This window comes from Paramisgurnus dabryanus, chromosome 8 (assembly GCF_030506205.2).
Source record: "Paramisgurnus dabryanus chromosome 8, PD_genome_1.1, whole genome shotgun sequence".
In the NCBI taxonomy this organism is placed as follows: Eukaryota; Metazoa; Chordata; class Actinopteri; order Cypriniformes; family Cobitidae; genus Paramisgurnus; species Paramisgurnus dabryanus.
The window spans coordinates 24,347,168-24,369,435 of NC_133344.1; the positions used below are offsets into that span (position 1 = coordinate 24,347,168).

Below are 22,268 nucleotides of genomic sequence, written 5' to 3' on the forward strand. Positions count from 1 at the left end.
AAGGTGTCTGCCACATCAGTAGTTTATCTGGTCTTCAGCCTCTTGATAATCAAAACTTTAGTCTCAGTTTGAATCTTAGGCATGTTTGCAGAGGTCTAGTTGCAGTTGATGTTAAGGTCTAGTGTACTGTTCTTTTAATACACACATGAGACCTAACTGATCCATTATTAGTCACAGATAAAGCTCATATGACAAGGCGGCAACACTTATGTCTGCAAAAATTGACTCAATGGGCTTTACCAAGCTGTGAATATCAGAATACTTTTTGACAGTTTTGTTTTGCACTGAAACATTATTACAAAAGCTAGTGGGATTAAAATGAGCCATTTCTTGAAAAAATTTTTTGATTAGAAATATATTTTAGCGGCACTTTATGTCAATTTGTACACAAGCGACAAGATGTTTGTTAGCGAGTGTATACCTCTATGGACATTAAACAAAATCTAAAATCAGGGTTGCAGCTTTTGGGGAGCTACTGTACCTTTCTTACCTTTCCCTAAACCAGTGGTTCTTAACGTTATTCCTGGAGGCCCACTGCCCTGCATGTTTTGTATGTCTCTTTTATTTGACAGACGTAGTTCAGTTCATGGAGATCCCTTCTAATGAGCTGATGATTTGAATCAGGTGTGTTAAATAAGGGAGACATACAAAATGTGCAGAGCAGTGGGCCTCCAGGAATAACGTTAAGAACCACTGCCCTAAACCACTTTAATACGCCCTGATAAACTGGTTTAGATTTGAGTTGTAGTTCATCTCTACAGAAAGGCTCTCAAGAAGCAGGGTTAGTTACCCCAACCAAAAATAACATTAGACAGTTATTTCCAAAACCACATTTTTTTTTGTAATTGGAGTGAAATGAATTCAGACCAAAATTCCTCAGGCTGCAATAAGAAGACTAAGAATAAACTACATAACTGTATTTCTCAACCCAGTGCACTCACAGACTACAGTACTGAACTGTCAGAAGACCATTTTTTTTGCTGTCAGAAGTCCCTGGTTATTCCAGCAATGCATCTGTGAGCAGATAGTGACCCTAAGCTCCTTACACCGCAGTCGGCAGTGCACAGAGATACATAAACCTCACATCAAAAGGTAAAGGGCAACGCTCAGCAGAGCAGATATAGGAGTGCCTCGGGTGAAGGGACCTGCTCTTTCTCTACTCACTACAATGTTGTGGTCATATTGTACAGAAGACAGAGCTTCCGACATTCTCACGAGCTTCGGCCAATTGGGGTCAGTCAGTGTTGGATCTACAGCATCTGAAAATGCTAGGAAAACCTGACCTTTTAAAGACTGATCAACAGTGGTACAGCTAGAAGCATAGAAATCAGAAGATAATTGATGGTTTAAATAATTGTGAGTAGTGGGGTTACCCAGTGCAACGTTGCAGAAATAGAGACAAAGCAATCAACTAAATATTCTGTCCTGGTTAGAAAAAAATCTGATTTACATTAAAGTAGGAATCTGTTAAATCACTGTAACAACTGAGGGGCCAAATTAAGCAAATACCACTCCTAAATGAAAGTTAACTTCATAACAAGAAACATCCAAACAAACAACAGGTGCATCTATCCCACAAACATCTGAAACAAAAATGTGAAAAAAGCATTGGCGGTGTGTTATAAAGATAATGCCGGGAATTGATAATGAACCACGAAGCTCTGAGTAGTGAGACCTCTGACTTAATGTTAGTCTGGTTATACTTCATGCCTCCTGGAAAAAACTAAAGGAAGCTTAAAGCTTATACCTCCAACCATGTTTCAGTTTGACCTCCCTCCCCATCTAGGACTCTTGCTCCCCTCTGTACAGTACAGTAGTGTAAGCGGTAGTGATTTTACCCCTGAGATGTTTCTAAACGGTGCATGTGGTGATGGTCTGTATTTGAATAATTGAAGATAGGCATTTCATTTTAGGATTTTGCAGCACAGTATGGGGGATTCTGCTGTCTGCACTTCAACTCGTGTATAAATATACAGTAAGTTTAAGTCTTCTGTGAGTGCACTGGATATACATTTACGTGCATATATACATAAATACATGTGAATGTGCATATGTGTTTGTGGACTAAAAGGCTAATAAAAATGCAATGAGAGAAACCCCATTTCGAAGGGGTAACGATTGCCACACACGAGAGATGATGGGTATAAGGAAGTTGTTTTAATACCATATAAACACGTTTAAATACAGGAACACAGAACTAATTTGGAGTTTACAAACGTTACTAAGATAATACATACTGTAGACGAGATCCAACCGAGACAAAGGGGAAAAACAAGGCTTAAATACACACATTAGCTTGCATGTGAAATATAGATTTTTAATGAAAAAATCACTTAAATGATTATCTAAATTTAATTTAAATTGTTTCTGGATATTGATCTAGGTGTTAGTTGTAGAATTCCACCTTTTTTTGGTAAGAGATCAACCTAAAAGAATTACCGTTTCAGAAACAAATAGCTTTGACCAGCAGAGGGCCATAGAAAGCCATCCATTTTACTGGATATGGGCAACTGCTCACATCACTACTTTAGTGATACATTTTGCGAATTTATGTATATAGAAACATTAGAAAGGACAACATTTTTGTAGTTTTTGATGCATTTTGAAATGTCTGTTTTTACAAAATGACAACAGAAATTTGACTGAATGTGTGCCCACGCGTGCGTGCATGAGAGAGAGTGTGCGTTTTATTGCATTTGTGCACAAGTACCAGGCCTTCAATTCTGCGAGGAAATTTTTCAGATTTATGCTAGATTTATAGATTTTCAACATCATATTGACCCCAAAGACCAGATAATTAAATAACCGAATCAAGCCCAGGTTTTTTGTATATGAATTGTACTGTATGTATAGATATAGATTATTTAAGAAAAGTCACAAAATTTTATAACTAATGAAATGACGATTGGGGTCATATAGAGCCCAAGGACCAATTGAGGGTTAAATAAAGTCCAGACTATGACAGTGTGTTATGTGACCTTTAAATATATTTGTGCAAACACATTTACACATTATTTACTTTCATTACTAATAAATACATTTTTAAATAGATCACTTTGCCTAAAGAATGTATAAAACAGCCATAGCTGGAAACTCCTTCAATATATAATATACTTATATATATATCCCCAAAATATACTTTTTATTTTGGGGAAAGAGAGATAAAAAGAAACAGAGAGAGAATGCCTCTCCTTAAAGATTCAAGGTAATCCCATTCTCCGTGGGTGATCCCCAACACAACATTTCCTTACAAAAGAACAGCCATTTCAATTGGCATCAACAAGGCGATTAAATTGTTTAATCCCACACCAATTCATACACAGCACACAGTCAAATTAAGTCATTAGCTCTGCATTAATAGCAGGGAAGCCAATAACAAATGGACGTAAGAGCTCAGAGAAGCATTAACTCTCAGACTTTGATCTACCACACAAGAACCCCAAATTCAATTCTGTTTATTCTCCAAAAGAAACCTGGATGGCCAGAAGAACCAGCAGTAATGCAAGCTACTCCTAATGCATTATTTATAGGTCTTAAGTTATTCATTAGACACGATTGGGGACAATCCCATTCTGTAGGCGTGGAAGACCATGAATATTAACAAGGGAGACTTGATATTTAAACATGGCGTGGAATAAATCGGTGGGAGTAAATGCCAAGTGAATAGCACAGCGCGTTAGTTAAAGCGTGCCAGGTCTTTCCTCATGCCTCTTGTTATACTGAAGCATGACCTTTCCATTGGAAGATTGCCATTTCTTTGCTTTTGGTTTTTGGACATTTTAAAAGTTACAGTATAAAATACATTTCTGAATAAAAGGTGATAAGAATGCATACAATACGTTACAATGATCTCTGATATCTATATATGTGTGTGACTTTATTAGGTGTAAAAATGATACAGAGATGGTTTTACATGTGCATTTACAACCCTAGGATTTGTTCTCAGAATTAAATGGTCTATTATTACCTTATTTGAAAGGTCATGAATAATAATGTTGAGCTCTGCTCTGATTGGCGGCTAGCTAATCAGTAGCTTTGTGTGTGTGCAAACAGACCTCACGTTTGAGCCTGTATCAGACAGAGATACAGATTTTGAGAAATAATCAACTATTCTGAAATTGGAAATGGACGTTTCTAAGTGGTAAGTTTGTGTTTTTTCAGTATGGACCTGCAAATGTAACTGTAACGTCAATAGTAGAACTTCAGCCTAAAATCTAGCATATAGCATTAAATAGCATATAACGCTAACTTAGCAGTCACACCTTTGTTTTAGCAATGTCACGACATTGTAATTAATTTAATGTTTAATTTAATGTTGGGGCATACATCACGACTGTCATGTCACAGTCGGTGTTATGTTGATATTGGCCTGTTTTTCAGCGGTCTTTTGCATGCACAAGGTTTACATAAGAAGGAGGAAATAATCGCGTTTAAGGCTCAATCATCTATGCCATGCTAAATACAGTTTTACATTCTACACTTTTTAAAAAATAAAAAGATAGTTAAAATTGAACGAATACAATAATTTTTCACATTAAAAGAATAATAAGGCCCAGTCTATCCACTTTTTCCCAATTTCTCCTTGGGCGGCACCATCACGGCAATCCTGTGCCATCGAGGACTCAGTGCGTAATGCACTTCCGTTTAGTATTTGTAACAGATCAGTACCTCCATATAAGAGCTGTCCAGGTCACTCGGTAATGCATTAAAAGCTACAATTGTGCTTATGCGAACAAGCAAAGCATAATGGGTAATTTCCCATCTGGTAAAAACGGTGGATAGTCACAAAAATAATATAATTATTTTTCCTTAGAAAGATCATCCAACCAACTGTTTCCTGTCCCTCCCGTGTTATTTGCTTTACTTCTTCCACAGAGCTAAAAACACACAGCAATTCCTGATGAGTGTGCATATCAACTATCAATGTGACAGCACCTTTATCCCTCAGGCGGTAAAATCAGCATCAGCATCATTTTCTGCACTCAAATAGTTATTGATGTTAAGACATGGTGATGTTCATGAGATTGTCCTGACACTGCAGTTTAAACGCTGCTGTACAGCAAGGCAGTAAACCCTAAAAATGCTTAAGAGGCTTGTGATACATCATGTCAGACGGAGACTGTACGTGCGCCCACACCACAAAAGGCCTTTCAGGAAATAAACTTTCACTGCCTGCAGATGCTGGTTCTGGGGTCCCAGCAAGGGTCTGGCTCATAAAGAACACGAGGCGTCATATTATTTCACTAGCTGTGTTTCTGCCCAGCTGTGTGCTCAGTCAGTGAGCTTTACAGTCACAGATGTAATTATACAGCAGCTTAGCAGCTCGAACAATGAAACAGCCTGTTCAACGTTTACAGCCTCCCAACTCCCACTCATAAAATAATATGCCAAAATCAATACGCTTCCAGATATGTCTCAGAAGGCTGATAGATCTCGGCGAGAGCGCCGGTCTGATGGCACACAAATCCAGTCTAACAAGCTGAAGGGGAAGAGAGGGGTTAATTGGAATGTTGGAGCCATCCTTCAAAAGATGGAAAATGAACTGTATCAACTAAAGATGAATGAGAGGAATCTTGATCGTACACAAACAACATTAAAACATCATAACTCTATCAGACACGGGTCATGCCGGTTAAGATTTAACAATTTTAAGTATATGGGCCAAAAACATATTTCAAAATTAAATCAGTTTCTATAATAGACGGTTACACGCCTGAACCGAAGTGAACTTCTGGTCCGTAAGCCAGGCAAGAATTTAAGGACCTGTAGCTAACATTGTATACATACATTTTACACAGTAACATTAGCGCAGTCTAACAGTTGATACATGTTAGATATGATATATCAGGGAAGGTAATTTATTACTTGTTATTTATTTCCCTTGGTATCAGAAATAAACTACTGTAAAAGGACTCGGTTGTTATTGATTCTAAGTGGGAGTCTACTGAAAGTTGCGTTTAGTCCAGAAAAACAGTCTGTTTATGTTGTTACTGCTGAAAACGTCTATATATAACAATTATGAACTGATAGACTACATCGAGGTAGACTTAAACTGTGTTTGCTGCAAAGGTTGAAAGTACAGTATGTGACCTGCATGCTCCAATTTTTTTTCTTAGACAAAATTCATCCGACTACAGACAAAAACAAAGACAACGGTATTCTCAAAACCTGTTTGCATACAGTGGAAATCACAAAGCATACTCTTCCAGATTATCTATGGGGAAGATCAGACTACATCTGTCCATGACAGGCCTCAGCAGCGGGAGGGGCAGGACCATCTGACCCTCTCCAGACCATACCATCCACAGGATCCATCTGTTCAGCCTGCTACTGACTCCACAGTGCCATGTCACACACAGAGGTACCCAGACACAACCCTGCCAGACACAGCACTTCCTCATGCTGCATCAGCCTGATCTCTCTTACATTTCAACATCACAAGTATACAGTATGTGTACTGTACCAAGGCTTTAACAACATATTCAGAATGTGGGCTATAGGGCTTTTTCTAACATATGTTTTAATTTGAATGGTGAATGCCAAAACTTTTAAATGTAGTAAATTACCTCATTACATGAGGGACGTTTAGTCATTCTTGCAAAAGCATGGGTGATGTGAAGTAGTGGTGTAGGATCAGGGTGGTTAACTTGAAGGTTGAAGTTTTAATGCCTGTAAAGAATAAGCGGCATATAAAACACAAATTACCAAGAGAGGCTGTCTCTGTGAAAAGAACAATGCAAGTCACTTTGTGAGAAAGCATTTGTCAAATAACTGCCTAAAAGAGACAACTGCACCACTTTTAGACAAGTTATCCCTTTAACATATAGTACCAACTCCTACCTTACTTATCTCAATGTCATCTGTCACTCTTTCTCTGTTACCATCTGCCAGATCTCTCTCCATTAATACCTGGTTGGGGGGCAAACACTCATTAATCATAAAATTTTCAGTAAATACACCGTCAGAAGAAATGGTCAAAAAAGTCAATAGCTGTCACTGGGGCGGTACCCTTACAAATAGTACACCTTTGCACCAAAAGACTACATATTTATTATTTATTTATTCATTCAGTCATTTTTTTTATTCTTAACACTATTTCAGCATATATGGCTTTATACATGGTGAGAAGAATCGGTTAATCTATACACAAGTAAATCCACAAAAGTTGATCTACACTCTAAAAAAACAAACGGTGCTATATAGCACCAAAACTGTTGCTTTGGATCGTAATCATAGAAGAACCGTTTTTAGTGCCATATAGCACCGGTGAAGCACCAGTGAAGCACCTGTGTAGAACCATAATAGTGCTTTGTAGAACCATATGTGGTGCTATAGTGGTGCTATATGGCCCCTATATGGTTCTACACAGGTGCTTCACTGGTGCTTCACCGGTGCTATATGGCACTAAAAACGGTTCTTCTATGATTACGATCCAAAGCAACAGTTTTGGTGCTATATAGCACCGTTTGTTTTTTTAGAGTGTACTGTATACACACGTTTCTCCAGTCACCTAACCTGCATGTTTTGGGGAGGAAACCAGAGTACTGTACATGGAGACAACCAATGCTGAGTTCATATTAGAACCTAAGAGGTGCATATTGGTACCTCAAAGGTACATACAGTACTGGTACTAAATGTATACATATCTGTACCTACTAATGGCATTAGGTAGGCTACTGCCCCAGTGACATCTTTGTGTATAGCCTAAGAAAGTTGAGTAGTTAAACCGATAAACATTTTTTTTATGTTAAAAAACTGTATAACAACAAACAAGCTAAATATTTAAAAGTGATAATATTACATAAGTTACATCAACATTTTTTTTTACTTTTCACACAAACATTTCAGCAATTAAGTTGCACAACATAAAACATTTTTTCATAAAAACTGTAAACAAGCCAGATTTTTTTATATATTTATATCTTTTTAATATTAATTGATATATTTAAATATCTTTCCTTACCTTTTGTATTGAAGGCTATTAATTTCATGGTTCATCAATGCCAGACAAACAACTTTCTGTCTAAATATTTCTGTCACAATTTATGTTATCTGGGTCAAAGGTTAAGGTGTGACAGAGATGATGACTGATTAAATAAGAGTAGCAGGTTGAGCAACAAAGCAACTTGAACAATATTGAGAAGTGGTGCAGTATAATATATTAACCAATAACTCCAGTAGCTTCAGGTTGTGTGAGTACGCTTTCAATCACACAGTCCAACTGCATGCGTAAAACCAAGGCCCCTTTAGGGAAGCTTGCAAGCTTAGCATGCAAAACACGTAACTGCAATACACAGAGGAGAACAGAAGCGTTTTAAATAACCCGATTAAAACATAACCTTAAATTCTTGCAAGAAACAAAACGTAAACTGTCCCTGACTGTCGCAACATCGCCGCAATGTCACTGATCATTATTAATTGGCTGAGGCTAGCCAAGTTGACCGTAAGTTTATTCCATGGTAGAAGAATACCGAAGGTTGATATCTCTTGTAAGTCTTGACGATGTCATTTTTGCACCCCTGAAGGGCACGTCGTGAAGGGAATGCCACACAGACAGATGTGTGATCGACGTTATGCTGCGCAGGATCAACCGATGGGCAGATGATGTCAAGGTACCGCGAGAGCGATTCGAGAAATCATCGAGAAAACTAATTTCGAATCGCTCTCGCGGTGCTTTGATGTCATCCGCTTGTCAGTCCTTGCGGCGCCGTATAAAGTTGAACAAGATTATAAACATAAACTTGATACGTTTTGTTCATTACTCCTAATCGCCAAGTTATTCAATCAAAACCCTAACAAAAATATACTCCACACCATTTACAGTTCACACTTCCTATTTGGTATCATGAAAACTTAAATTTTGTGTATAAAAATTATAAAATCTGAATAACAATATTTCTGTAGCATAACTACCTAACACAATTCGCCTGCTACATAATTTTCTTTAGAGACGCGATTTAATAATTGTTTCTTCACTCCAACCCATCATGCTATAACTTTACTTAATTACGCGTTGTATTTTTCGATAAAATGTACCCATAAATATCAGATATTTAGTATTTTGAGTGGGCGGGTTAACCTTGAATCTTTGCTCAGAAGGCGGTCGCACGATATAACTGATCCAGATTACATAACTGTAACCGGAGAACTTTCAACTTAGACGGAAAGTAGGTCACTACAACTTCATCACTGCAGAGGGGTTCAGAGGAATGTAATGAGAGAAAATTAAAACTGGAAAATGTCAACGGAAGTGTACGACTGCATAGTCATTGGAGCAGGGATCCAGGGTTCGTGTACAGCCTATCATCTGGCTAAAAACAAACAGAAAACATTACTTCTTGAGCAGGTCGGTAGCATAACTTTAGCAAATTATTCTCTTAAAGAAACAGTGACTTCTCTTAAAGGAACAGTTCACAAAAAAAAACCAAGTTCTGTCATACTGTATAGTCGAACATGTTGTTACACCTTTCTTTTTTTAGTGGAACATGAAGGTAATTTTGGTGATGTCCTTGACACTTTATCATGTAATGAAAATGAATGAATGGTGAAGTTGTTGTTTATTGACTGAAATTTACTCTAAAATCCTGCATAAAAGAGCAACACCCATGTTAACACTGTTTTCACCCCTCCCCAGTTTTTACTGCCCCACTCCAGAGGGAGCTCTCATGGCCAGACCAGGATCATAAGGAAAGCGTATGAGGAAGACTTCTATACACAGATGATGCAAGAAAGCTATGAGCTGTGGGCCCAGCTTGAGAGGGAAGCAGGTGTGCAACTATACAGGTGTGTGAGAAAAATAGTAAAAAGTTCTTTTGTATTGCAAGAAAGATTTTCTTTGCATGCAGACACCATAGCAGCACTTGTTATATCCTTCCTTAAAACTTTTAAGGAGCATTCTGGTTTCCAAGAATCATCCACAGACTGTGAGGAGCCCTTGTTTTTACAGTCTCTGAGAGGTTGTAATGGATCACAAGTGGGTCGAGCCCACTCAGCCTTGATGCAGAATCACACAGTCATCTTCCTTTTTCTCGCCTTTATCCATCTCAGCCCTATGATGGATGGATCCTGATGAGAGGCCACCTGTGCCCCTGAGTCGAATGAAAAATGTGTGGAAGGTCTTGAAGAATGATGCTTTAATTCTCTCTCTCTCCTGTCTTAAGATTGTCCTTAATAAGCACCAGGACAGGTCCTGCCGTCATGTGACCTGCCTTTTTTCCTATTAGGAACAAGGGCGGTGACATGGCGACATAGCAACATAGAGTTCTTTTATTATTGTACCAGACAAACACACACACACACACACACACACACACACACACACACACACACACACACACACATCCAAAGTCTCTGATAAATGATTTGGACCTGTGAACTGGTGCTGTCCATGCATCATTTTGGCTGGCAGATGGAGTGGGCCTTGGAACGAAGTATCCTAAAGCAGCACAACAATCTACAGTATAACACACACACTGTTGATTTAAGGTCTGTGTTCCCGACCTCTCATCTACGGTGCCATAACTCCTCACATTAAGACACCTGCATCGCAAGCAGCTACCGCTGCACAGGTGGCACTTCACACGATTTACACATACAAAGCCTTAATGCTCGTGCACAGCACTTGTACCTAAATTAGGGCACAATTCTCAGTGTTATAAATTAAAGTTAAACACAACCCATCTTAAAAAGATTTTCCTGCAGACGCACAGGGCTGCTGGTTATGGGTCCAGAGAACAGAAAGGGTTTCTCACAACTGAAGGCCACAATGGAAAAAAATAAAATTCCAGTGGAGTTTTTGGAGAAGAAAGAGTTCAACCAGCACATTCCTAATGTAAATCTGACTGATGGGAACGGGGCTCTTGTGGACACCACTGCTGGAGTCCTGTATGCTGATAGATCGCTCAGAGCTGTACAGGTGGGCTTTTAGCTAATATTTGTATTCAAAAAATTTGGAATATGAGTATTAAGGATATTTATAAACAAGTATGCTCTAAAAAATTGACGAAATTCACATTTAGAAGCATTCAAAACTAAAAGTCTCTTACTTCCACCAATACAGATTTTTTATGATTTTTATGACATCATTTTGCATTTCAGCTTCTCATCAGATTCAAGGCTGTAAGGTAAACGAAATGCTATTTTAAAACAGGGAGGAGCCACTCAATATGACCCACCCCAATGCTCTATTTTAGTGCAAATTGCGTTAATGCATCAAATAATGGCAGTTTAGTATACAGTATTGTTTTTATATATAGTTTATATAGTATTGCTGAAGCTCAGTTGGTACAGTATTGCATTATTAGCCAAAAGGTCATAAGTTCGATTCCCAGATAACACACCAACAAAAAAAATGCATAGCTTAAATGTGCAATGTGTAACTTTGAGAAGGATCTCTTGAAAGAAACGCAACATAATCTACATAACTATATTATCAGTGCTGTATAAAGACCTTACATAATGAACTGTATTGTTTTTATTACCTTAGAAAGAGTCACTTTTATCTACATACACCGCGGGTCTCCTTACATGGAAGTCGCTGTCATGTTTCTACAATAGCCCTAAACGGACAAACTGTTCTACAGAGCGCGTTTCATCACTACGTTGTCTCAGACGACAACATGTTTGTCCTGTGGCAGCTAATGTAGCTTCATTGCGTTTCGAAATTGAGGTAGGTTGCAATTTGCAATCTCACCACTAGATGCAGCTAAAAACACATTATACCTTTAACCCTTTATCTGTCACCCCCACTTTTTGAGTGGGGGGTGAAAAGGTTATGTGCACCTTCAAATTTATTTAACTCAATTAATTTAAGCAAAATCTTGGTCTCTTTTTAAAGAAGACACTTTAGAGTTATTCACTGAATTGTCTGGAGTTGTGAATACTTAATGAAAATTTGTTATAGCAGTTTAAGTTTATTTTTAAAAATAGAAATAATGCAATTAACTATATATTTTATATTTAAAAAAAAAACATAAAAATGAAAATGTTTTACTCCCAAAATAAAAAAATAAGGCCATCAGTCTCTACTAGTTCTGATCCAAATTACAATTTAAAATCATAAGCAATAAGGTTTTTGTCACACTTTAAGTGGTTTTACCAACAAAGGCCAACAAATCAACAATGAATAAATTGCTGTCACTGCATCATTATAAAAAAAAAAGGTTTTGAAATATGAAAACTACATTCTTAGAGCTTTCCAGTAATGTATAGTTTGTCAAGATTTGTAAAGATTTTTTTATAGGATATAAGAATTATGAATATATATATATATATATATATATATATATATATATATATATATAATTAATATGTATTCCTACAAGGTGAGTGACATTTAACAAAATGACTGTCACTACTAAATTTATATTATCTAATGACCTTGAAATATAAAAACTACATTATTAGAGCTTTCCAACAATATATAGTTTGTCAAGATTATTTCAGGTTTATAGGATATCTAATATGAAAACCACCTTGGGCCCACCTGTTGGCCAGTGACATTTTAGAAAACTACTTGTACTATATCATTATCATCATATATCATTTTGCAAAATGGTGATGAAATATGAAAACCTCAATCTGAAAGCTTTTCAGCGATGTGTAGTTTGTCAAGATTAGTGCTTGACAATTATCGTTTTAAATATGTAATGCCAAACGTCCCACCTGTGAGACAGAGAAATTAAATAAAGCAATGTAAATACATTTTAACAAAGAAATAAGAAAACACAAAATACTGCTTTTTTCTAGTCCTCCTCAATCAAGTATAATTATTCAATTATCCATTTTATTGCTGAAAAAACATATTTAGAAAATGAACATAGTTTACAATCTCTTACCTTGCCATTTTCTTTGAAACTCAATGTCACAAAGGTTTGTTTTTCGTGTAACTGTACTTTATTGTTGCCTTAACCTCACTTTTATTAAAAGCACTTCAAGTTAAAACACGGCTGCAGTCCACAGACTAGCTTGTTAAATCCCCCTTACATCCTACCTAGGGAATATGACCGTGCACTTTTGTCCACAGTGTCCCTTTTGGACTTAACATGCTCTGTCTACAGCAGATACAGTGTACAGTCATACGCTCCCTGTTGGCTCTCACTAAAGAAAACTCTTTCATTATCTGTGTTGCATGAATCTGAACAACTTTTCCCAAACATTTTTTTCCAGTTTAAACTGATCGAAGTCAAACCCAGCCCTGTTAAAACATTTTTCTTACTGTTCTGATTAGAATGTCCAGTGTTATGCTTTTATGGCATTGTATTTCTCTTCTCATTGTTTTAGGGGCTTTATCAGACTAATGGGGGTGTGATTAAGGATGGGGAGAAAGTGATTGATATTAAGCCTGGTGATGTGGTCACTGTGACAACAGGGTCTGGACTGTATAAAGGGAGGAGCCTGGTGATCACAGCGGGTCCCTGGGCCAACAAACTAATGACCTGTGCTGGACTACAGCTTCCACTGAAGGTAATGGACCACATGCTTTCATTATTCAACAAATTTGTGACACTGTCTGTAAATTTCAGGCTAAAGAGAATAGGAGCATCACATTTACACATTGATTTCACATTGATTTGAATCTTTAACATGGCCTTACTCATTCAAAGATATCAAGGTTATATTTTCAGTCACAGAATGTTCTTTATTTAGGATGTTTATGTTATGTAGAAAGATTTTATGTAGAAAAGTCACATTTATTATGTTTCTTTCTTCTGATTTCTTTCATGAATGAATTATGAATAGAGTGAAATGTCTATGGTTGAAAAGAAGATTCTGAAAAGTAGAAACATTGGAATATAGTACAGAATATCATCTGTGGGTTATAGTTTGTGAAACAAAGCAACATAGATTGATTGGATTATAGACCTTGGCAGAATAAAAAGCGAGTCATTGGTGAATGTAAACAAACCAAATATTCACCTCCCAAGCCTATAAACAGCTCCTGGTCTCCAGACCACAGATGGCTTATATGTGTGATACACCACAAGAGAAGTGATGGAAAAGTATTCTGGGTTAGTTAAAGTTAAAATTGGATCCAGAATTGGAATTGCATCTTTCTGGATTGCATAGGCTTGAAAGTCTACGCTTGGGTGACCACCACACTATATGAGCAATAAATTTGTGCACTGTTGAATTTTTATGGTTTCTGAATGAGACGGCAGGCTGAGCAGTTCCTTAAAGTTAGAACTAGCAATTTCTTCCTCTTTATTAAATTTACTTTGTGAGTTGTATTAATGTATATGTTAAAATGTAATAATCTAGTTCTGCCATGCTGCTGTTTAACTATCATTTAGAAAACTTCCAGGTGGAACCGATGTGAAGCCTGATCTTTGTGAAAATTTGTGTATCATTGTTACTTTATGGGCAGGTTGTAAAGATTAATGTATGCTACTGGGAAGAGAAGATCCCAGGCACTTACAGTGTCGACCATCAGTTTCCCTGTTTTATTCAAATGGAGCCAAAGGAGGGGGAATATGACATTTACGGCCTCCCATCCAATGAGTATCCAGGACTAATGAAGGTGAGTGACGGGAGGATTGTTAATAAAAATGAAAGTTTGGTTGAAGCTTTGGTACTGTATAGCAGTTAGGGCGTATTAATCCATGGTGCTCATGAGGGCGATGTGAATCTTGCATAATCTCTGGATCATTTTATCATCTTCAGAAAAAGGTCAAACATAGAAAACAATTGAGGCATATTCTTTTTTATTTAGTGTCACAACAACACTATGGGGCAAGGTTTAGATTAATCCAGGACTAGGACATATATATTATTTGGACATTAAAGTCGTTTTTACAAACAAACCTTACAAAAAGCAATAATGGTGTGCAACTTGAGACAAAACATTGGCATTAATATATGTTAAGATATATCAGTGCATGGTGTCTTTAAATAAAGGCAACTAAAACATGCATTTTAATCTGGGACTTTTTAGTCCACCACTAAGGATATTTTTTCATGGTAACAATAGATATAGTTTATTCTAGATAAAGCAGACCATCACATACATACATACTTCTTTGTTATATAATTCGTTAGATGTAAACACAATGCATAATTCTAGATGCTTTTACAGAGTAGCACTTTCATCTGGTCTGTATTCTCTCAGTACTAATGGCTCGGTTTGAGAACGTGGCAAGGCCCAGCAGGGATCTTCAGTCTCATCACACTTAGCATAGTCTGAATGGGCGAGCACAGATGGCTGTGTCATGTTAGATGCATTATATCTGCTTCAGTCGCAGGAGCCCAGCTTCAGAACGTATATCTGCTGTTTCCCCAAGCATACAGAGCGATGGCTCACAGATCTGTGATGTATCATGGGTCAGATTTTTTTAATAAATCATAGGGTGCGTGCATGTGTCTGAGCAGGTGTGTTACCACATGGGCAGCGAGACCGAACCGGATGAGAGAGATAAACAGAAGGATAGAGGGGACATCGATATACTTACGCGATACATCACCCGCTGTCTCCCTGGGCTGGTGCCGGTGCCTGCTGTAGTGGAGAGCTGCATGTACACAGTGAGTCAGTTCATTGCTCATCCTCAGGTGCTGTCACTAGTTAAGATCTACCACTGTGTCCTGAAACTTTCCTTTTGACTCTTTCTCACTTGAGGATTGGGGGACATGATTGAGTTCAGATAGATTCTGTATTCACGTGTCATTTAAATGCGAAATCTTGAATCTTCAATTTATGAGGTAAAAATGACTCCACAGGGATAGTGTACAAATAATTAAAGATGCACTAATGTGAACACACTGTCATCATTTACTCATGATCCTCAAGTTGCCCAAAACTTGAGGAAATCTTTTTGTTTTGCTTAACACAAATAGCCAGTGGTGAATGAAAGTCTCTCATACAGATGGCAGAATTTAAGAAAAAATACAAACACAGCTTTCAAATGCAAGCAAATGCATAAAAGCAATGCATAAAAACTGCAGTTATGGAGCAATGCAACCTAAATCCTTTATAAACAGTCCTTGAGTCCTTGACTAAACCCTCCACTGTCCTGTCAGAAGCCCAAAATTCTGGAGAACACCATATGACACGCACCTACTGTAGTAGCATGCTGCATAAAGCTGTCTTTTTCGATAGCCTCTACAGAACGATATCTCAGTCAGCCGTCCACAGTATTGATTATTTCATCCTTCACACCAAGAAAAGACCCAAGCAATGTACACAGGGCTTTAAATGCTTCCCAGCGGTCTTAAAAAGAGTCATTTTGCTTGAATAGGTTTCTTTTTGGAGAAGTATGCAGTACCATTTTTGTTAGGAACAGTAAAAGGCATTTCGAGAAGCACAACAGTTTGTTTAACCTCTATAAAATGTTGAAATAAATCCCTAAATCACTTTTTTGTCAGTCGAGTCCCTGTAAAAGCAGATATTAAATGTGTTCTGAGTTGGTCACACCTACAGAAAATGTGTTATTAACCACCCAAGTAAAGAAAATAAGTTATCAAAATCTTGGAAAAATAGGCAGCATTCTGCACTTTCAAGGGGTGGGGACGTGTCCACTGTCAGCGCTGAAACCACGCTCACTTGCGGGAAAGCTGCCATCTTTTTTAAAGGGACACTCCACTTTTTGGAAAATATACTCATTTTCCAGCTCCCCTAGAGTCAAATATTTGATTTTTACAGTTTTGGAATCCATTCAGCTGATCTTCGGTTCTGGCAATACCACTTTTAGCATAGCTTAGCACAATCCATTGAATCTGATTAGACCATAAGCATCACGCTAATCAATCAAGGACTTTGCTGCTGTAACATGGCTGCAGGCGGTGCAATGATATCATGTAGTGTCTGAAAATAGTCCCCTGCCATTGAAAGTTACTAAGGGGACTATTTTCGGGCATTGCGTAATATCGTTGCTCTTCCTGCAGTCATGTTACGGCAGCAAAGTCCTTGATTATTACGGCAGAATGAGACTTTAGTTCTTAGCCATATCTGCCTAGAAAATCACAACTTTTAATTTTCCGTCAGTCTTAGTACACAATGTAACTACAGAAGAGTCAAGTTTCAAATAGGAAAAACATCAAAACTCTTTGGTTATTTTTGAGCACGATGCTAATGGTCTAATCAGATTCAATGAATTATGCTAAGCTATGCTAAAAGTGGTACCGCCAGACCTGGAGATCAGCTGAATGGATTCCAAAAAGGTAAAAATTAAATCTTTAACTGTAGGCGGACAGAAGTGTCCCCTTAACTTTCAAATACAGATACAGTACAACTTGAATGGATGCTTCTCGACTGGTTCAAGTGCGTCATTGAGCTACTGTTTTAACCCTAGCCCAGATAATCCTAAACTCTCAAATTGTGAAACACTGTTAACCGACCTAAAGGGCTAGTTATAGTTGTGCATAGGTCCGACGGTATAGGTTCCGCGTCGGTTTTCATTTATACTTTTGTGTCATTGTCTGCGTTGACGTGCAAACACGCGCGCAGACAGCTGGTACTGTAGGCAGTATCCACGTGTGTAACCACAGTAGCAGTGCGACCGTCAAAGAAGAAGAAGCTTAGCAAGTTAACCCACAAACGAAGACGAAACAACAACTTCTTGTGTATGATTTGAGAAGACCAGCAATGATGGCAGTAAATAAACTGTGACTTTTGTTGCAGTTTAAGTTAAATCACTCCTCAACTTGACCATTCTTTGTTTTCACCATTGCAAATGGAAATAGCTATGAGGCAGTTTTTTTTACCTGACGGGAGGGGTTCTGGTGGACCAATCACAGCGTTTGTTGTCTGCGTAGAACTGACGCGCTGTTAAAATTTTTGAAAGGTGCAAGTCAGGCTACGCACAGGCTACAGAGGGCGTAGAACTTACGCACAACTATAAATCGGGCTTAACTCTGCAATTCAGTTCTACAATGTTTACAGTATTTGTAATGTGTTTCAGAAATAGATTTCTAACATTTATAATGTGTTTAGAAAGATTGGCTTTACAGGGACTTTAACAGAACTTACTAGGAAATTTCAAGCATGCCTCAGCTTATTGCTTCGATATCTTATTAATTTTTAAGAGTGCTTTTTAATATTTTTGTTCAGTTCAAACACTGCACAAAATTCATGTATATTCAGGATATGAAAATGTCAAATATTTGCAGAAATAATTACAATCCTCATGTTTAACATTCCTTCGCTTCAAATCATCACTGTTCGCAGGTCACACCAGACCATCACTTCATTCTTGATTGCCACCCGACCTACAGCAACATCATCATCGGTGCTGGATTTTCAGGTCAGTGTGAACACTAATTAAGTCTATACATACTCCCATCTTTCCCAACGCCTCTAAAACACACACACACACACACACACCAGCTCATAGAGAGTCTTAACTTGTTAATGAGGGAATGAAGCTGGGTCCTGGTGAAGAACGGAGAGTAAAGCCCACAGTGCAAGCGCCTTTTATCCTCTAATTAAAGTCGGCTCCCCGGGTTCCTGTGTGCTCCTGTGTCGTCTCATGCCCGCCTCTCAGGGGCAAGAGGACTCACCTGGCATTTGTTCCATCTGCTCCCATCACCTTCTCCTTAGGCTAATTATAGGGCTAATTAAATTCCTCTGTTAATCACTTCTGCCTGGCGACCCAGGATACGAAGACCTGGTTTTGCGGGAATGGGTTAGGAGGAGATATACGGTACAATACAGCCGGCAGAGCGGTTTAGCGGCATCACCGCATGGCTATTCATCATGTGATGTATTGTTCCTGATTTAAGAAGCTGCTCTGGAGATGTCATAGAAAGCATTGTGTGCCGTCCTGATACTCTGACACATGGCGCGCTAATGATTTATGACACATATTCTTCTACCTTAATAATACATTACAACTCCGATAGGAGCAGAGGAATGCTCACTATTAACCTCTCCCTGCCTTTTTTCCTTTATTGTCTGCTGTAATGATAGCCGTTCGCTTCCCCGCAGCTATCCTGCCCTCCGTGCAGCTGTTGTATTGGTGGCTTTGGAGAAACTAAGGGAGTGCAAATTGGATCCATTTCAGGGGCAAATACGCTGATGGAAAGTTGCCCCTCTTCTATTCAGGATCTGTCTCAAGCCAAGCTCGGAGCACAAGGCCCTGCGGTTGCCATGGATACCCGGGCACATCAGGGGGTTTAAGGCAGAACAGAAGACCCTCCACGCACACGTCTGACGCTCAAAGCCATATCCGCTCATAGTCAGGGCCTTCGAGACTTCAAACGACCACCCAATGCAATAAAGCAAAGAGCTGAGGGTGTCGGAGAATGTAGTGCATTTTAAACACCCTACCCAGTTCGCTCTTAAAGAGAAAGCTCACCCTTGAAAATTCTGTTGTATTTCTCACCGTCCTGTTTGACACAAGGAGAGAAATATTGTTGCTGCTCTTATCATTTCCATGCAGTGAAATTGAAAAGAGACTTGCACTTTACATGTACATCTTTGACATAAAGATATCAAGGTTATATTTTCACAGAATGTTCTTTACATTATGTATTGTCTGATGATTTTATGTAGAAAACAGTAAATCACAAAATATGACACTAGATGGGTTTTCACAGGCAGGGTCATCATTTGCTTTGGTGTTCAACAGAATATAGAAAGTCATACAGGTTTGGAACAACATCAAAATTTCATTTTTTGGGAGAATTGTCTCTTTAACACACTCATTGACACACAGAACCTCATTTTGATAACCTAACCTAACCTCTTCAATGAGGAAACTCATTTTCTTAATTCAACATTTGACCTGAATAATAAATAAATGTCCTGTGACGGCAGGTGTGATTGTGCCAGCATGAATTTTTCAGTCTCTATGCTCTCTGCTAATGGCTGTCTGTAGAGGGTCATTGGGATGCAGTTCACTCACCCCGGTGTATTAAATGAATGTAAACTTTTTACCTCTCTGTTTTTTCTTTCTCAACAGGTCATGGTTTCAAGTTCAGCCCTGTAGTGGGTAAAGTGCTCTCTCAGTTGGCCATGGGACAGATTCCCTCTCATGACCTCTCACCATTCAGCATCCATCGTTTCCAGTCCAATGCCAGATCATCTCTTTAAGTCGGGGACCTCAGACAATCCACCTCTGCCGGACGTTCCGGGAATCTCTCGGATGTTGATAGCAGCTCCCTGATGCCCGACAATGATTTACAAGCAATTAATTGAGAACGTGCGAGTTAGAAAGGTCAGGTTTAATTTTTTTACAAAATCTAAAGAGACTGACATAGCAAGCAACACTAAACAAACTTATCCTGATTGGGCTTATAATCAACCTTTTACTCTCTTCAATTTAGTATACCACTGTAGTTCATGTACACTGTAATGTAAATCAGGTTTTTTTTAAACTTTATGATGGCAGAGATCCCCAAATATGACGAACCTTTTGCTTGGGACCCCCTTTCTAAAATATATATATATACATTTATATATAATAATGTATTTTTCAGAGCTGTAAAAAGATTAATTGTGATTAATCACCTATAAAATAAAAGGTTTTTTGCATACTTTATGTGCACTGTGTGTAATTATTTTATATATACGTGTGTGTGTGTGTGTGTGCGTGCGTGCGTGCGTGCGTGCGTGTGCGTGTGTGTGTGTGTATATATATATTAGGGCTGTCAAAAGATTAATCGCGATTAATCACATACAAAATAATTATATATATAATATTGTATATTATAAATAAAAAATATACCTCCCACATTGCAATGTGTATATATGTGTATGTGTATATAGCTATATATATATATATATATATATATATATATATATATATATATATATATATATATATATATATATATTAGGGCTGTCAAAAGATTAATCACGATTAATCACATACAAAATAATTATATATATAATATTGTATATTATAAATAAAAAATATACCTAAATAATTTTTTTAAATCATATATTTATGTTTGTACACATACATAGTAAACACAACACATACATATATTATGCAAACGCAAATCTTTATTTTGTTTGTGATTAATCGCGATTAATCTTTTGACAGCCCTAATTGAAACATTAACACATTTTTCCAAACCTAAATAACTGGCCACACTTTCAATGTAATTACATTGTCCCTATTTCTATGAAATTTTCTGGGGACCTTCTGGGTTTTCCCAGATTGAAAGCCCCTGGTTTAAATGACAGTATCAAAAAAAAAATTAAACCAGTAATATACTACATAAAATACATTGTAAGTACATTAAAATGTATCCCTGCTTAACAAGGGTCAAAACAAATTTTAGGTGGCATTTGTTTCACTAGCAAAGCTGACTAGTTAAAAAAAACAATCCTATTAAAGTCATAATATAACAATTTATAAATTATAAAAAAATGTACTTTTATTGTTTTTGGAGGGGGGGGGGTCAGTGAGCTACTTTCCTAAAATGAGTTTTTGCGGGGTGGGATGTTTGATTGTCATTAAACAGATCTTCATGGTACATTTTGTCTAGTTGTCACGTGGTTTGGGGAAAGCAGTGGTTTAACTAATATTAATGTGAGCTTTGCATCCAAATGCAAGAATAAATATTGCATTGGTCACAGTAAGAAACTGGAAGTGGGGCCAAATTTCTTAGACCCTCTGAGGCACTGACAAAGAGAAAACCAATCATTCCAAGAAAATGATTTTTGTAGCAAAGAATAAGCCTTACAAAACTGGGGAAATTGCAATGTGGGAGGAAAATGTCAGATTGCCTTTGAACGTTAGTTAAAGTGAAAAATAATGCCTTGGGTTGTTTATTCCAATATAGGATGATTGTGTAAACTTCTTTTCTTTCTCGCTTTATTTTTAAATGTTTAACAATCCTGATTATTGAAAATTGGTCTGCATTGAAGTTTTTTTTATAATTAAACAGCTACTTGGTTAATTTATGAATATCCTGCAGCCAAAAAAGTTTTACAAACTGTCACTAAAGCATTTCTATTACAATAATTAAAAATTAACTATTTGATTGTTTTAAAAAGCTGTCCTCACCATTAAAGTCTTGTATCAAAAGCCTGCACACAAGGAGTTCTCATTTATCAAATGTTCTAGACGCTGAGTGCCAAATGCTTTAGAGAGGTTAGGAGAAGAATGACAAATCAATAACATCTAATGCTGATCACAAGAGTAACTCCAGCACAGATACTGCCATGTTTTAACTTCTGCTAAACTGACAAGGGAGCCATTAGGCTCCGGCAATGACTTTGTAGCAGCATCGTCTAATATTGTCTGATTTTAAAGGCATTCATCTGTGGCCAACAGTATTAAAATTAAAGTGCACACTTGTCAGTTTTGGTGATTTTATGCATCACT

The 22,268-nt window shown here is 37.6% G+C and overlaps 2 protein-coding genes across 4 annotated transcripts in view; one reads left to right on the forward strand and one right to left on the reverse strand.

The window, feature by feature from the left end:
• The window catches only part of sez6b (seizure related 6 homolog b), a 236,344-nt gene extending 229,684 nt beyond the window's left edge, over positions 1–6,660 (reverse strand). Inside the window, exon 1 of the mRNA XM_065281126.2 lies at positions 6,567–6,660. The gene's annotated coding sequence lies outside the window, so the exon portion shown is untranslated. The remainder of the gene's footprint in view (positions 1–6,566) is intronic.
• A 2,489-nt stretch (positions 6,661–9,149) lies between these two features.
• pipox (pipecolic acid oxidase) lies at positions 9,150–20,462 on the forward strand. Of its 3 annotated transcripts, none has more exons than XR_010542832.2 (8): positions 9,150–9,346; positions 9,635–9,783; positions 10,702–10,915; positions 13,282–13,464; positions 14,366–14,518; positions 15,344–15,516; positions 18,158–18,233; positions 19,893–19,956. XR_010542832.2 is itself a non-coding variant. In XM_065281157.2 (8 exons), the coding sequence occupies exons 1-8, from the start codon at positions 9,239–9,241 to the stop codon at positions 20,021–20,023; spliced, it is 1,164 nt and encodes a 387-aa protein (XP_065137229.1). In that variant the 5' UTR covers positions 9,150–9,238; the 3' UTR covers positions 20,024–20,455. The 3 variants fall into 3 exon arrangements, 2 of the variants coding, with proteins under 2 accessions (XP_065137229.1, XP_065137230.1); XM_065281157.2 differs by having other exon boundaries at positions 15,367–15,516; positions 19,893–20,455; XM_065281158.2 differs by lacking the exon at positions 15,344–15,516 and having other exon boundaries at positions 19,893–20,462.
• Positions 20,463–22,268: the final 1,806 nt, after the last annotated feature.

Coding starts and splice junctions, on each gene's coding strand:
- pipox (XM_065281157.2), top strand. CDS start 9,239: ATGTCAACGGAAGTGTACGACTGCATAGTCATTGGAGCAGGGATCCAG. Junction 15,517..18,157: donor TGGAGAGCTGCATGTACACA/GTGAGTCAGTTC, acceptor CACTGTTCGCAG/GTCACACCAGACCATCACTT. Junction 18,234..19,892: donor CATCGGTGCTGGATTTTCAG/GTCAGTGTGAAC, acceptor CTTTCTCAACAG/GTCATGGTTTCAAGTTCAGC.